The sequence below is a fragment of the Argentina silus genome (assembly GCF_951799395.1).
Source record: "Argentina silus genome assembly, chromosome: 6".
Classification (NCBI taxonomy): domain Eukaryota; kingdom Metazoa; phylum Chordata; class Actinopteri; order Argentiniformes; family Argentinidae; genus Argentina; species Argentina silus.
In genome coordinates, this window is record NC_139660.1 from 3,360,460 (window position 1) to 3,375,845 (window position 15,386).

General features: G+C 47.5%; 1 protein-coding gene across 1 annotated transcript; it reads right to left on the minus strand.

Annotated features, from left to right (window-relative positions):
- Window positions 1-481: 481 nt before the first annotated feature.
- Window positions 482-10,931, minus strand: rexo1 (REX1, RNA exonuclease 1 homolog). Its single transcript, XM_083671768.1, has 16 exons — window positions 10,630-10,931; window positions 8,173-10,391; window positions 7,759-7,848; window positions 7,424-7,661; window positions 6,814-6,971; window positions 6,458-6,595; window positions 5,777-5,891; window positions 5,203-5,334; window positions 4,472-4,609; window positions 3,900-4,013; window positions 3,416-3,489; window positions 2,914-3,024; window positions 2,316-2,431; window positions 2,064-2,202; window positions 1,474-1,594; window positions 482-1,040 (listed from the first exon to the last, which is right to left on the minus strand). The coding sequence occupies exons 1-16, from the start codon at window positions 10,814-10,816 to the stop codon at window positions 952-954; spliced, it is 4,179 nt and encodes a 1,392-aa protein (XP_083527894.1). The 5' UTR covers window positions 10,817-10,931; the 3' UTR covers window positions 482-951.
- Window positions 10,932-15,386: the final 4,455 nt, after the last annotated feature.

The following is a 15,386-nucleotide window of genomic DNA, read 5'->3' on the forward strand; positions in this document are numbered from 1 at the left end:
TAAATGAGCCTAATTTCACTTTCATGCAGTGCACAAGACACGGAGAGACAGTGAACTTTGATGCTCAAGCTATTCAAGACAGTCAACTGCTCACCGTCTTCATGATTTATCAAAACACCGAAATATCATAATATGCACCATGTTTAATCTAATATCAGAGCATTACTGTTGTAACAGGTTGAAACCCCAGCAATAAGCCTCCAAGTGCATCTAAGACTGCAATGTTCAGTGTTTGATAGACAGTTCTATACAGCAACGCACCAAAAGCAATTTAGAACCAAGTCCTTCGTCATACGTACTGCATTCATGACATAGATGAGGTACTCAAGAGACATTAGCCCAATAAGTTAAAAAGAGCTTTTCTATAGTGCAAGTCGGGCCAAGGATGCAGCTCAGCAGCAATAGCATTTCTCCCCCCCCCCCCCACCCTCATTATAACATTTCTAAACAAGACAGAATGCCCTGGCATGTCTCATCACGGTGCTGTTAGAGAAAGGTTTTATTCAGGAACCTCTGTTTGAATCATCCTATTATGAACACGTACAGTACATATTGCCGGGGGAGGAAAAACATATGAAGGAAAACGATGACGATCACCTGTGGCGATCTTCCTCTTTGAAATAAAATACTAAACAGTAAAAATAAGAAAAACACTGTTGATTCCTGCCCCTGCTTGCTCTATGGAGGAAGGGTCTCTGTTGTACTCCAGCAACGGGCAGTCTCCAGGGTCCAGGGGGCATCGCAACAGGGCAACCCCATCCCTCAAGACACCTTTTCAGGCTCACTCTACTTCTCTCTCTCTCTTTACTTCTCTCTCTGTCTCTCTCAAGTGCTGGGGTGTTGGCCATTCAGACGACCAGTGCTTCGCCGTCCCCCCTGGCCCTCTCTGCAGCCGCCCAGGTGGAGGGGGATGGGGAGGGGGGGACGGGGGCGGAGCAGAGAGGGCGGAGGTCATCTCTTCACCTTGGCGTCTTCTCTGATCTTCCACACCATCAGCTCCATGCAGGCACTGGCGTCCTCACTGGAGTCATGACCCTCCACTGGAAACACGAGGGAGAGAGGGAGAGAGAGAGAGAAGGAGAGGAGAGAGGGGGGAGAGAGAGAGAGAGAGAGAGAGAGAGAGGGTCTGTCAGTGATCTGGTCACGATGCTTAGCCACTCTCGGGGACAATGATAGTTGAATAGGAAAATCTGACAAATAAAACAGTATTTTGCTATGCAATGTTGAACGTTCTCAAAGAGTGGCTGAAGATCTTCTACATGATCAAGTTGGGTTCTTTATTCATGCAGCTTGGTTGGAGTGCAAGGCAGTGACAGTATACCACCTGCGACAACAACAACAACAACATCAACAACAATGATTTGCTGTTTGTGTCAGTGTCACTCTATATTGTTTGTTTGTTAAAACCAATAAAACGTTTTACAAAAATACATTAATAAAAAGCGACAATGTAATCAGATCGTAGCTCCTTACCGTTGTCTTGGATGATGCGTTTGAGGTGGTCGGCCATGAGGTTCCTCAGGGCACGTTTGTAGGGCAAGCCCAGGCGGTGGGGGAACACGATGGCCGTGTCCACTACAGTACTGTGGATGAGCTGAGACCACCAGAGACAGACAGACAGACAGACAGACAGACAGACAGGCAGACAGACAGGCAGACAGACAGACAGGCAGACAGACAGGAAGACAGGCAGACAGACAGACAGGCAGGCAGACAGACAGGCAGGCAGACAGACAGACAAGCAGACAGGAAGACAGACAGACAGGAAGACAAACAGACAGACAGACAGACAATGAGACAGTATGTCAACAATGTGTTTGTCATATACTTGTGTTTGCCACCTATCTGTATTGCAAATGGTCATACGTTGAATGTATCTGTATTGTAGGTGTTTTGAGGATGACTGTTTATTTCTTGTGTAACACAACAGACACATTCCTGACAACCACGTTGTATGCCAATAGTAGTGTGTGTGTGTGTGTCTGTGTGTGTGTAACAATGACGGAACACAATGAGTAGACATTTATCCATTACTGTGGATTCCCCGTCGTCCCCATGCTTACCTTGAGGGCGAAGAGGTCGCTCTCCAGACTGTGTCCTATGAGGATGGACTCAGCGCTGAACATGTTGAGCATCACTGCCTGCACGTCCCTCAGGGTGATGGTGGCATTCTCCAGGTCCTCCTCCGTCACACCTGAAAACCTGCAACAAACAAACACACACACACACACACTGGTTTAGAATACCAATGAGCGTTCTCTATGTCTGTATGTGTGTGTGTGTGTGTGTGTGTACTCTTCTTAGAGGACTCTCACCGCGTGTTGTAGTCCACCACTTTGCTCTCAGGTTTGACAAACGTGTCGTAGATCACTTTCAGCTCCGAGTTGATGACAGTCACCCTGGTCAGCTCTAGACCCGTCCTGGTGTAGCACTGTTCCAGAGGAGGGAGAGAGAGAGAGAGAAGGGGGGAGAAGGGGGGAGAGGGAGGGAGACAGAAAGAGGGGGAGAGAGAAAGGGAGAGAGAGAGACAGAGATATAGGGAGAGAGAGAGAGAGAGATAGAGAAGGAGAGGAGAGAGAGGGGGTAGAGGGAGAGAGAGAGATATGGGAGAGAGAGAGAGAGAGAGAGAGAGAAGGAGAGAGAGAGAGAGAGAGAGAGAAGGAGAGGAGAGAGAGGGGGGAGAGGGAGAGAGAGAGAGAGGGAGAGAGAGAGAGAAGGAGAGGAGAAAGACAGAAGGAGAGAGAGAGAGAGAGAGAGAGAGAGAAGGAGAGGAGAGAGAGAGGGGAGAGGGAGAGAGAGAGATATGGGAGAGAGAGAGGGCGATGTTAAAAGAGGTGAGGATGACCCTCTGCTGTGACTCTCAGTACTCAGACATAGCTGACTGTGTAACAGGGACAGCAGTGGGCTGCTCACCATCTCACAATCCAAGGCATAGACCCCACCATTGCCATCAGGGGGGAGGGTTTTCTCGAAGGTCTGGACATAGCCATCCAGTGACTCTTTGCGTCCATCTTGAACGTGTTGCTGTGGAGATACAAAAGGCAACATTCCAACTCTATAGCGGGTTATCCCGTTTACCGGCATTCGTGTTTCATGTACTCATCCGTTCTTGGAAAGATCTGAGGTACCACTGAGGTAATATTCTGCTTCTCAGGGAAGGCAGGCATCAAGCGCAATAGGTCACACAGTCACATGCCAGGGACAACACCGCCCCCTGGTGATTCAATAACAGTTACCTTGGGCAAGATCAGTCTTCACAGTATTATTCAAATCTCAAATAGAGACTATCCAAGAAGGCGTAAGCCCCATAAGCCCTAAGATAAATCTGCTTTAAACGTGGGGCATTCTTAGACATTATCCTGACAAGTACTGTTGAACAGTAGAGCTGGTCCTTAGTCCTACTGGCGTGAGTTACCTTTGACACCGAACAGCCAGGAGTGCCCACGGCCCCAGAGCAACAGTTGTAGTTGGTCTCCCAGCCTCCCGACACTGTACCACAGACAGACAGACAGACAGGGAGAGAGGGGGAGAGAGAGAGAGAGCACTTATGGTAGGAGACAGACTAAACAACACACTCTGTATGGAAATCTGGACGTGTTGCAACAGCATGCATGAATGCAATACATGCAAAAAGAGTATTTGGTGGCCTGGGGCGATAGCACCACGGCCTACAGTGCACACATATGCCTGTGTCGGCATGGATGTAAGTTAATCCGGCCCATGCCCTGCTGACACCCTTACTTCCTGTCTTTCTCTACTGTCTCTGTCCAATACAAACTGAAAAAGAGAGTGGGACTGCCCCACCCCAAAAAAAAAGTAAAAAAAAAAAAAAAAAAAAGAAGAAATAAGTTGGACAGGTACAGACACAGACAAACAGACCGACACACACACACACACACCTTTATGCCTGCGCAGACGCCCCCAGTGATGATTACACTCCTCCTTGCGCACGCAGTTGCCGTTGGCGTTGACCTTGTACTCGGCGCCGCATCGACAGCACACCTTGGCGAAGGCTGCAGAAAGAAGGAACGACAGACGAGGAAGAAGGAATGAGCTTCCCACTGCTGTCGTGACTGCAGAGTCACTACCAATCGTCCACCGTAGATTGAAGACCCATCTCTTCAGGCTACATCTTAACGGTCCCTCCTAATAACCTCTTCACCCCCACTACCCCCCTGTACAAGTTTCTCTCCTGTTTACATTTTTTTTTTTAATAAAAACAATCCTTCTTCTAGCATTGTGACTGCCTATGGCCCCTGGTCTGAGCATTGATTACTTTATCTTATGACGACTGATGGATAGATGATTCACTGACTTCGGAAGTCGCTTTGGATAAAGGCGTCTGCCAAATGCCATAAATGTAAATGTAATCAAATAAAAACCACGTGAAACCCCTGCAGGATGAGATCCGCCCCGGTCCAGGATGGACGGAGGAGGCTCAGTGGGTGAAAGCAGGACGCGGTCGACTCACGGTCTACGTTCTTCTTCTCTGGGACGTTGTGGACGACAGCGCGGCCCGAGTGGTCAGGGTGCGGCCTGGGATAGCTGTGCTCCTGGAACTGCTCCTCGGTCAACAGATACTCCCTCAGCTTCCTGTACAGCGTGACACCTGCCAACGGCCACAGGATGTGTCAGTCAACAGTTCACAACCTCCCACCACACTTCTTTTTCACTCCGTGTTCCAACATGTCCGAAGCACAGTGAAAACTCTCCAGAAGTCCTCTAGGTCTAGTGTGCTTCCATTCAAAGCCTTCGGGAACAGTCGTATATTGAGTTGTCCTACTTCTACAGAACGTGACGACAAACCCTCACGCCATCTAAATATACAACCTCCTCTATTGTCAACATGACACATTTACTGTGGAATTTCAAAAGATATTGATCCGGAGACCAGAGGTCAAGTATGCTGCCACTCATAGCCTTCAGAATGAGGAACTCTTCAGTTCTATATTAAGTTGTCCTACTTCTACAGAAAACGGTGACATGACACCCTCCCTCAAACCCAGGCTCACACCAATCCAACACCACAGTACTGGAATGAAGAAATGCCCGTCTGAAGGCAAGGTGGAGCTGCTACTGTACCATCTAGCTTATACCTATCCAATCCTCTCAGATCTACAGCACAGTAGTGGCGGGGGTGTATGGGTGAGGGGTTTCCTCCTTCTGTTCAGGGCTGAGGAGAACAGCACCACCAATACTCACCAGTGAGTTTCTCCTCCTGCTGCTTCCCTGTCCTGTTGATGGTGAAGCTGGTCTTGGCGGCCATACGGCCCCCCAGGACCTCCTCATGGGACATGGCCTTCCTGTTGCCCCCCGCCACGTACGCAGGGCTCTCTGTGGACCAGGGCAGGCAGTTAGAGCGCTTGTATACCCCGCGGGATAATCACCCATGAAAACAGCGGACATTCACAGGAAACCACACAGAACACTGTTACGTAACAGGAACCATTACGGCACATTCGCTGCGGTCACTGTTACCACTACCAACAACTGTTGTTTACACTGGCTACACAGCCACCATGCCATGCCTGCTGTGTGGACAACATGAATCTGCACATCACTCTACCGACCTTCTGAAATGTCTGTGTGCGCACATATCTGCATATGCATGCATGGTGTGTCTTTGTGTACACATCTTGGACATGAACATGTATGAATCAGGTGTATACATGTACATTAAGTAGTGTTTTACACATATGCAATGTGTGCGTGCGTGTGTTCATATAGAAGTGCATGTATACAGTCATTCTGCTGAGTCGGCGGTCACGTGACCTACTGTGTTGTGTGTTGGTGTTCTTGCTGCGCAGCTTCTTCAGGGTGTTGACGGCCACGTTGAGGTAGATGTTCTTACTGCTGCTGCGGCCATAGACCACCTTCTCCTCATCAAGAGCCTGAAACACCGTCAACACCGTCAATAACATGAACAACACAATCAACACCAACAATAACATCAACAACATCAACACAATCATCACCATCAATAACATGAACAACACCGTCAATAACATGAACAACACCGTCAACGCGATCATCAACACAATCAACACCAACAATAACATCAACACCAACTATAACATCAACACCATCAATAACATGAACAACATCGTCAACACAATCAACACCAACAATAACATGAACAACATCAACACCATCAACACCATCAACACCATCAACAACACCACACCTTCAACACACTTTATGCACTTATCCAGCATTAATCATTCAAGCCTTTCTGGGACCATATACACTGAAAAATGTATGCACTCACTGCAATGTAAATCGCTTTGGATGAAAGCGTCAGCTAAATGGCATATTATACTATATCATATATATATTATTACTCTGACACAGGCCCACTGTACCTCCTGGCAGTGCTAAGGGGGATGTCAATGTCATGACATTGTGTAAAAAGAGCGAGACTGAAGACTGAACATGGTTGTGTGTGGTCCCCACGTACCATCTGGAAGGCTATATCCTCAGTAGGGCAGAACTTCACACACTCTTCGATGAAGATGTTGAGGTACCGCTGGCGGACGTTGGTGGGGACTTTGGCCCCAAATTCGGTGGGAATGGTCGGACGCTTCATCGCAGTGCTCTGAGAGGAACGCACACGAAGAAAAACACAAGTGAAAAATGAATAAACATCACTTTAATTCATCCAGTGTCGAGGGTGAATAAAGTCGCCCAAATTGTCAACATTCTAGAGTGCCACGGGAGACTTTATTCACCAGAAATGCATAAATGATGAGTTATAAGTTATAAGTTATAATGACATGGTGGTTGTGTGGGTTGGTCATTGATGGCTGCCTGTACCTTGAGTGTGGGTGTGTGCGCCATCCTCTTCTGTACGACGGTGGTGGTGGTCTTGGACAGGATGCCTGCAGACGTCTGGGCCTTCACAGACAGGTGACCGGGGAGGGTCCGCGTTGGGGACAGCACCCGGCTGCCAGCCTGCTTTGCCTCTGAAGGACCTGCAGTCAGACACACAAACAGATTTCTCAACAAAACATGTCCTGCACGTTAGATGACATACAGTACCAGTCAAAAGTTTGGACACACCTTGCCAAGAGTGTGCAACGCTGTCATCAAAGCAAAAAGGTGGCTACTTTGAAGAATCTAAAATATAAAACATATTCTGGTTTGTTTAACACTTTTTTTGTTTACTACATAATTCCATATGTGTTCCTTCATAGTTTTGATATCTTCAATATTAATCTACAATGTAGAAAATAATAAAAAATAAAGAAAAACCATTGAATGAGAAGGTGTGTCCAAACTTTTGACTGGTACTGTAACTTAACAGTCAGACTACATTTTAGCACAGCAGGGTCCACATGCTTCATTGTCAGACTCACAGGCATCATTTTCAGCTACACAGTTCAGCATGCTACGGGAGCTCATATGAGGTGAGGGGCATTCGTACCAGACTTGGAGGAAGATGCCAAGGGGCCGACGGGACGATGGGCGACTCTCTTCCTCTCCCCAGGGAAGCTGGGGCTGGGGCTGGGGCTGGGACTGGGTCTGGAGGAGGCAGAGGCAGTCTTCATGGCTGCAGCCAGCTGGGCAGCCTGCTGCTGGGCTATCTGCATGCGCTGGTAACAGATCTCCTGGGCACCCATCCTCCTGTGCGGCCGCGCCACAGGCTTGGGAGCCGCCTCAGTCTGAAAAACGCAACCCTTTTAGCATTCAGTGACACCAATGTACACCGGCCTTACCGAAGAGATGGGGCTGAATTTCGGACGGCAAAGTCACACTTACTTTGGCTGAGAAATGGGACACCCTCTTCTTCTGCCCGGGGACGAGAGTGGTGATCTCAGCGCCGTCCTCTTCGTCTGAATCTCTAGAGGTCTGAAAAGAGAAGAGTTTGCAGACTATAATCTCACACAAGTTATTCTCCTTCTATGAATTACTGCCTGGCTGAGTAAACTGTCACGGTCAACCTCGGGACGGAAACTTGCCGAATAGGCAAACAAACATGGGGATTATATCCATGTGGCATGCCCACAAATCTTGGGGACCAAAACAAAGGAATTCCAAATAGATTACATGAACAAACATACAATCTGCCTCTGGAAACCTTGCTGGGGACAAACCGAGGAAGCTAATAATCTATAATAATGATACACAACACATGCTCCAATGAAACCAAGTAAATGATCAAGGAAAGTATACCTGCTTGGACTGCCTTCCCTTGTCCTCCATCTTCACATCCTTGGATTCATTGAAGATCCTGAAACACTCCTCCATTGGATCAGAGTCGAAGAAGTCCATGTCGACTTGCAGATCAGAGTAGTCCACACCGCCACCATCAATCTCGTCTTCTCCTCTGTCATCCTCTGGCCCATCATCATCATCCTCTGAGGAGGACGAGGTGAGCTCCGAGGCCTTCCTCTTGTTCAGACCTCCCCTCTTCAAAGCATCGGCTGACTTCCTCACCAGTATCTCTTCCTCTTCTTCTTCTTCTTCTTCCTCCTCCTCCCCGTCCTCCTCCTCTTCCTCCTCCACACTCTCATCCCCAAACAGATCCACATGACTAAGAGTTCTTTGTTTCACCTTGCCCGTTTTCCCATCTGAAGATGAGCTGCTTTTCTTCCCCTTGTCTTTATTGCCATTGGAGCTCTCTTTGATAGGTTTCTTGGAGTCCTTCTCTCTCCCACTGCTGTGAATTTGACCATTCTTGTGTTCCTTGTGCTTAGAAGACTCCTTGTCCTTGTCTGAAGTCTTGGGTTTCTTACAATCCCCCCCCCCCTTTTCTCTGTCCTTCTCTTTCTTGCTCGACTCGCTTTTTACCTTCTCTGGCTTTTTGTTCTTTCCATCACTTCTCTTCTCTTCCTTGCCCTCCTTCCTGCCTTTATCAACGGACTTCTCCTTTATCTTGCTTTTCTCATCCTCCTTCTTCTTGTCATGATTCTTGCCGTCCTTCTTTGCCAAGTCATGGCTTGATTTCTTTAACACATTTATTTTCTTGCCGTCCCCGTTCCCTTTGCCCTTACTACTACCACCACCACTCTTTTGACCCGACTCCTTTTCAGCTTTATGCACATTCTCTGATTTGCTGCTCTTCACGTGGCTGGTTTTAACCGGCACTTTCTCGTTCTCCGACTTCTCTTTTAGCCTACCTACTTCCTGGTTCTCTGTGTCCTCCGAGTCCTCCTGCTCCCTAGACTCGTCCTGACTTCTCTGTTTCAGCCCGCTCAGTGTTCCCCCCGTCCTCCCTGCCCCGATGGCGTCTTCCACTGACCCACTGCTGCTCTTCCTCCGCTGGAGGCGGCTGAGCGAGGTAGGGCGGTACTCCGTCCCAGAGCTCTCCTCGTCTGACTCTGAGAAACTCGCAGTGTACTTCTGTGTGTCCGTGCTCGGCTGCCGCGTCTTCTTGACTGTTGGCACGTATTCCTCGTCCGTTGACAGTTTCCTTGTCCCTGACAGGTGCCGTTTCCTCGCCTCTCCCTTAGCAGCCTCTACCCTCTGGTCCTTCTTATTCTTACCAGCGAGTTTGGCCGAATAGTTGGAGAGAGGGTCATACTCCATGTCTGTGGATGGTTTGGAATTGTCCAGTATGTACTTGCACTTAGAGGAAGATGAATTAGTGGAGTACTTAGGGCTAAGAGGAGGAGAGGGTAGACGGGGGGTTTGTGTTTTATGCACAGGTTTTTTCACAGATGTTTTGGTAACAGACGTGGGCACATATTCCATAGAGCTGGCGTGGTTGCCCTGGTTGTCAGAGTCTAAGGTATATTTACTAAAGCAAGGGGTGGGATTATAGTCAGCCGTGGGGTTCATCTGATAACTCCCTGGGTCATATGCCAAGGGTGTAGTTTTGGGCCTTTTAGCTCCCCCTTTAGGAGAGGTGGTGGTGGGGTCATATTCCTGGTCCGTGGGCACTGTTTTTGACCCTGGGTCATATGCCAGGGGAGATGCCACAGGCGCAGATTTGGGCCTTTTAGCTACACCTTTGGGGGATGTGGTGGTGGGGTCATACTCCTGGGCCACTGACGCTGTTTTTGACCCTGGGTCATATGCCAGGGGGGGGACCACAGGCACAGTTTTGGGCCTTTTAGCTCCCGCTTTGGAGGAAGTGGTGGTGGGGTCATACTCCTGGGCCACTGATGCTGTTTTTGACCCTGGGTCATATGCCAGGGGGGGGACCACAGGCACAGTTTTGGGCCTTTTAGCTCCCGCTTTGGAGGAAGTGGTGGTGGGGTCATACTCCTGATCGCCAATGCGAGAGAGCTTCTTCTTCTCCCGTTCCACCTCACTGCGGACCTCCTCGATGGCACGGTTGACCAACTCCAACTCCAGGACGCCCATGTCCACTGTGGCAGCCGTAGATTCCCCATTCTGTTGTTCCTCAGGTCTCACCACGTCTGGGTTAAATGGGTCATAACCTTGCTCTGCAGAATCATGGAGATCAGAATCAGAGTCAACAAATACTAGCTACTCTGTCTACCGTAATCGCGTAAATAAATAGCTAAATAAATAGCTATGTTGATTAGCCCAGCTAACTACTTATATAGCTTCAATGCTTTCAAAAACAACACATCATTGGATCCACTGCGACATTGCTAAGTAGTTAGCTAGCTAGCAACTAGCAGATCATGCACTAGCTGATACAATGGAACTGTTATTCACCCTTTTGCTTGGAGTTAAGTTCTTTTGGCTTTCTAACGTCACTTGCTCCATACGACGTTCGTCTCTGTTTGCTGTGTCTGAAGTGACAGTATGGTCTTTTACACCCATCTTTGTCGCTTTTCCCGTCACAGTATTCTTTGTAAAACGGGCAGTCAATCCCACGGAAGAAACCGGTGGATCTCAGCATCGTACCCCCAGACCTGTCTCATGCCCGCAGGAACAATACCGACACAAATTGGTGTAGTTGTGTTTTCGTTTTCGGCTTGAATGTGTGTGTTCACTGATCTTCTCATGCAATACAACAATAACAGCGTCCCTACGACGCCATATTGGATGGTGAAGAAAGCTGTCGCGAGAAGCCCCACACATGTCGCACATACTTACGTCATTTTATAATACTACATATCTGCCTGTGTGAATCCAGGCAGGCGTAACAGCACAGCAGACCCAATTCATTGTTCAAGTGGCTGTTTCTGTTGCTTTATATACACACACGCATCTTAAAAATATGTTCACGTTTCTGCTAGTATGAAGTTTTAAATATAGTTCGTCAATTTACGGGACAATGCCTCCTAAAAGCTACTTGCAACCCAACTGAATACGCGCTCAAAACCAGCCTATGTGAATGCCTTATATGGTCAAGGAATACAATCGTGTAATTCTCCATTCCTGCAGTATCTAATGCATGCCTTGCCTTCTGATCTTGGTAAGACCCAAGAGTTTATTATAGGCCCATCAGTGTAAACCCAGGCGTGAAATCACAACCTGGTTTGACCCAGGTCGATGTGACAATACAAAAACCCAGACGACTTTACAAAACAGTTTATTTCACAGGAGTCCATCAGAAACTCCTCCAATCGTTGACATGGATGCTGGCTGGTCGTCGTGAGGGACTGGATGCATTTTGAAAAGAAACACCAGTTAGGCCATGTAAAATGTTACTAACAATGATACGCCTACATGTGAAAACACCATATTCACGTTAAAAAATAAAGAGCTTCTAAAATATCTAATCTTGATCAGAGGGAAATCAGTAAAAGGCATAATCGTTTATGCTTAAATTCGATTAAAAAAAAATTGCTCCAACTTTTGGACAATGTTCTTAACATCACTGCAAACAATGGCAAACAGGCCAAGTTATTATAAACTACACACGAGCCCTAATATACAAAGTCTCTCTGTCTCTGCGTAAGTCTTACACCCACCCAATGAAATACGCCACAAAAAATGCCATTGCGTACTAACGTCGTTGTTTTCCCTTGTCATACTTACTGGGTGATAGGCCAATCAAGGTTTTTCAGACTACTTTAACAACAGCATTTGTCCAATTTCCAATCCTTCATAAGATCGACAGCTTCCCGTCTTGTCAGGCCACACAAAGGGTATGAAACCAACCGGAATACCTCAACAGACCTATCAAACATTCTGAGGCCCGAGATTACACATACCTCAACCCGCACACGAACACTCACTAGTCTTTTTATGCACTTAAGCGCGTTCCGCACCAGTTACGGCAATTAATCAATAAGACAATCAATTATGCAAATTGATATGGCTAGCCTATGAGAAATGTTCCCTAACTGTAGTGACTGCAGTCACGTTACGTTTAGACATGTAGCCTAAGAAAGAGTAGCCTAGTCCTAGGCTTTTAAAAAGGTTAGGTTGCCTTTTTTTGTAACAGTAATAATAAAAAAGAAAACAGTAGGGTAAGGCCATTAAGGAATAGTTAATTAAACTTGAATGCATATCAATTGGTCTTTTAAACAAATAGTAGTATCCTAGCAAGGCATCCTTCTAAACATGGGAAGCCGTGCCACTGTTGTCACGTATGGAACATGTGGTCACTATTACGCATCTACGTAGCAACGCGCACGTTGTATTCTGTGTTTATTTGTGTTTATCTTTGTTTAACTTCACTGTGTTCCAAGTTATTTAGCCAGACGTCAAGGAACCTTCTTGGCCGACGGTAGTCCTAACGTCAACGTTTTGGGGGGAAACGAGAGAAATGCCTGGAAGAAAGCAAAATGCGGAGCAAAATGGGCTTCGCAATGTACGACACAGCAGATGATTATTTCAGCGTTGAGGCCTTCCCATCTCCGTCTCTTGGTTTTCATCTGCCGATCGAATGGAAGGCCTTTGTGTGTGGCCTGTCCACGGTCCTGATACTGAATTGGATCTTGGATCAATGGGGAGCACGTTTCGGAATCGGAGGCACAGAGGTTTGAAATTATGTTCAGTTGTATCTGAGAAGGACATTCTGCTGTACTACTGTTTCGGTGTTGCACATCTAATTTGCGTTTCGTTTAACTTTCATAATAACAGGACGAAGACTGTAAAGACATTGATTGGTAAGTCGTAAATGTTTACAAGATGTTGAGATGTGGGTGGCTGGGTGTTTGTTTGCGCGTGCGTGAGTTGTCACTGTTACATTGGTCTCTGTGCTTTTAGTAAATGATGATACTTATCATGCCCAAAGTTAACATCTGTGTACTTTTGTCTCACAAGGGACCTCTTGCAGAAGTTGACATCACAGAATAGGAACCTGTTAGACCAGTTGACATCAAGGACCATCACCCTCAGTAGCAACATAGACCACCTGGAGGAGATTTACTATGGAGAGGAAGGAGGAGGGTGGTCTCCAGGTTCTCATGACGACTGCACCCCATCAGCTTACAGCAGTACTGAAGGTGACTCAGACTCTTCCTATGACACAGTCAACAACCTGGCTTCAAAGCGAAAACTTCAGCGTCCCTCCCAATATCATGCCCAGCCCCCGTCCACAGACCCCACCTCCAGCAGTGGAAGTGAGGAGAGCCACAGCGTGGGGGGGGGTCTGTGTAGTGGATCAAGTAGTTTAACTGATTCCATCAGCTTTCCTTCCATCAGCTCCTTGTCCTACCTCAGCTCTCCTTCCATCAGCTCCTTGTCCTGCCTCAGCTCCTCAGGGTCCAGCCTCCCACCTGTGGTGTGCAGCGGTGAGCCGTTCTGCACTAACGAATGGAAAAGCCCAGGCGGCAAATCTGCGCTGAACTACCCACTCTCACCAGAGGTGGAGACAGAGAGACGGAGTTTAGAGCTCTTGTGCCGACGGAGGCACGTTCGTATGCTTTGGAGATGTGCCATAACGATGGTGAGGATTATTGTGATGTTACTCCCAGATAGACTGAAACAGGATTTACAGAGGATTCCTGCGCATGTTTTCACTGGTGAAGGGGAAGTACGTCGTCGAATGGTGTCAGACAACAGTGCAGGGCCAGACCAGTACAAGACCACCTTTGAAAGCAGACGTGCCTTTTTTGAACGTATTGGATTGCCTTTCAGAAACCAGCCGGATAGATCTAATGGTAAATTATCCATCACCAGAACAGCCCACAAGCCCCTGGTTGTTATGGGGACGGACACTCCGCCTGATGTTTTGAAGGAGACCCAACTTGAGATGGATGTGAAGAGCAAGAGCCAGGAAATAAAACTGTCTGGGCCCCAGGGGAGTGTGGAGGCAGCTTCCCCTCCCACAAAGAGGCCAGTGAGGAAGCCAATCGAGCCAGGCATGTGCATTCCTATGCCCAGGGTGAAGAACATTTTATTCCTAGAAAAGGAAGCAGTTGGCCCCATTGAGATGAACCTGAGACGGAAGCATTTGGAATATCTCTTAGGAGCATCCACCATCTTTAATAAAGACACACTGAACACGCCTACTGAAACCCCTCTGTCTCAGGAAGTCACGGCATCACCAAAGGTAGAGTTGGAATGTCACGGTTCAGAGACACCATGGATCAGCAAAGAGACCAGAGCCAAGCTGGAGTTCCACATCAAACGCAAGAAGGTTCAACACCTCTTGGGTTTCCGGCAGAGTAACAAGGCTTTAGTGGGAAATGAGAAGAGAAGGAAAGCTCACCTGAAACATATGAAGGACTCTGTGAAAGCTTCAGAGCAGCCTGAGGGTGCGGTCGAAGACCCGGACAAGGTTGAACCCCCCTCAGGGGCCTCTTCGGTTGTCTCTGTGGAGGCCAAAGAGCCTCAGACCTCCAAGGCATCAGAGACAACCGACCAACCAGAAGTGAGTGTTGAGCAGACTAACCAGAACAACTCGCAGTGCACAACAGATCCCAGCACCACCATGAATGAGAAAACACTGAGAGGATGTCCAAAGGTTACCTACTGGCCTATCTCTCTGAAAGGTTTCAAACTGCGCGTCTTTAGCACTGTGAGTACCAGAGCAGATCTTTCTTTTTTGGCGGGGAATATTGGAAACTCTACTGTGAGCGCTGTAGTGATACAGATGACAGATCAATGCATGGGGATCAGTTGTTCTTTGGCAAGTCATTTTGTGGCTTGTATTTGATTTTAAGGTTTGTAATTCTGTTATTTTCCTTCAACAGGAATCCACTTCCAAGGGTATTTGAGGGCGAAAAGTTTATTTTCACCGAATACAGTTATGATCTTTTTCATTCATCCCTTGTGTTGTGTATATATATTTTTTTATTATTATTATTTATTTTTTAAGATAAGCCGGATCATGTCTCAAATGTACCCACTAGAGGGAGCCATACATGCAGCAGTTCAGCACTGAGTTCATGTCACCTACAAACGAGATGCGGCAAGCACACTTCCACTGCTGTTCCATCACTCCCGAAAGCTCTCTGGCGATGTTTGCGTAATGCTTTAATAGGCCTCTTAGACGGCACCAGGTATATGGGACAACATTTTCTGTGGAATACTCCGCAGATGGAAATACATTGTAACAAGGACAATGCCTT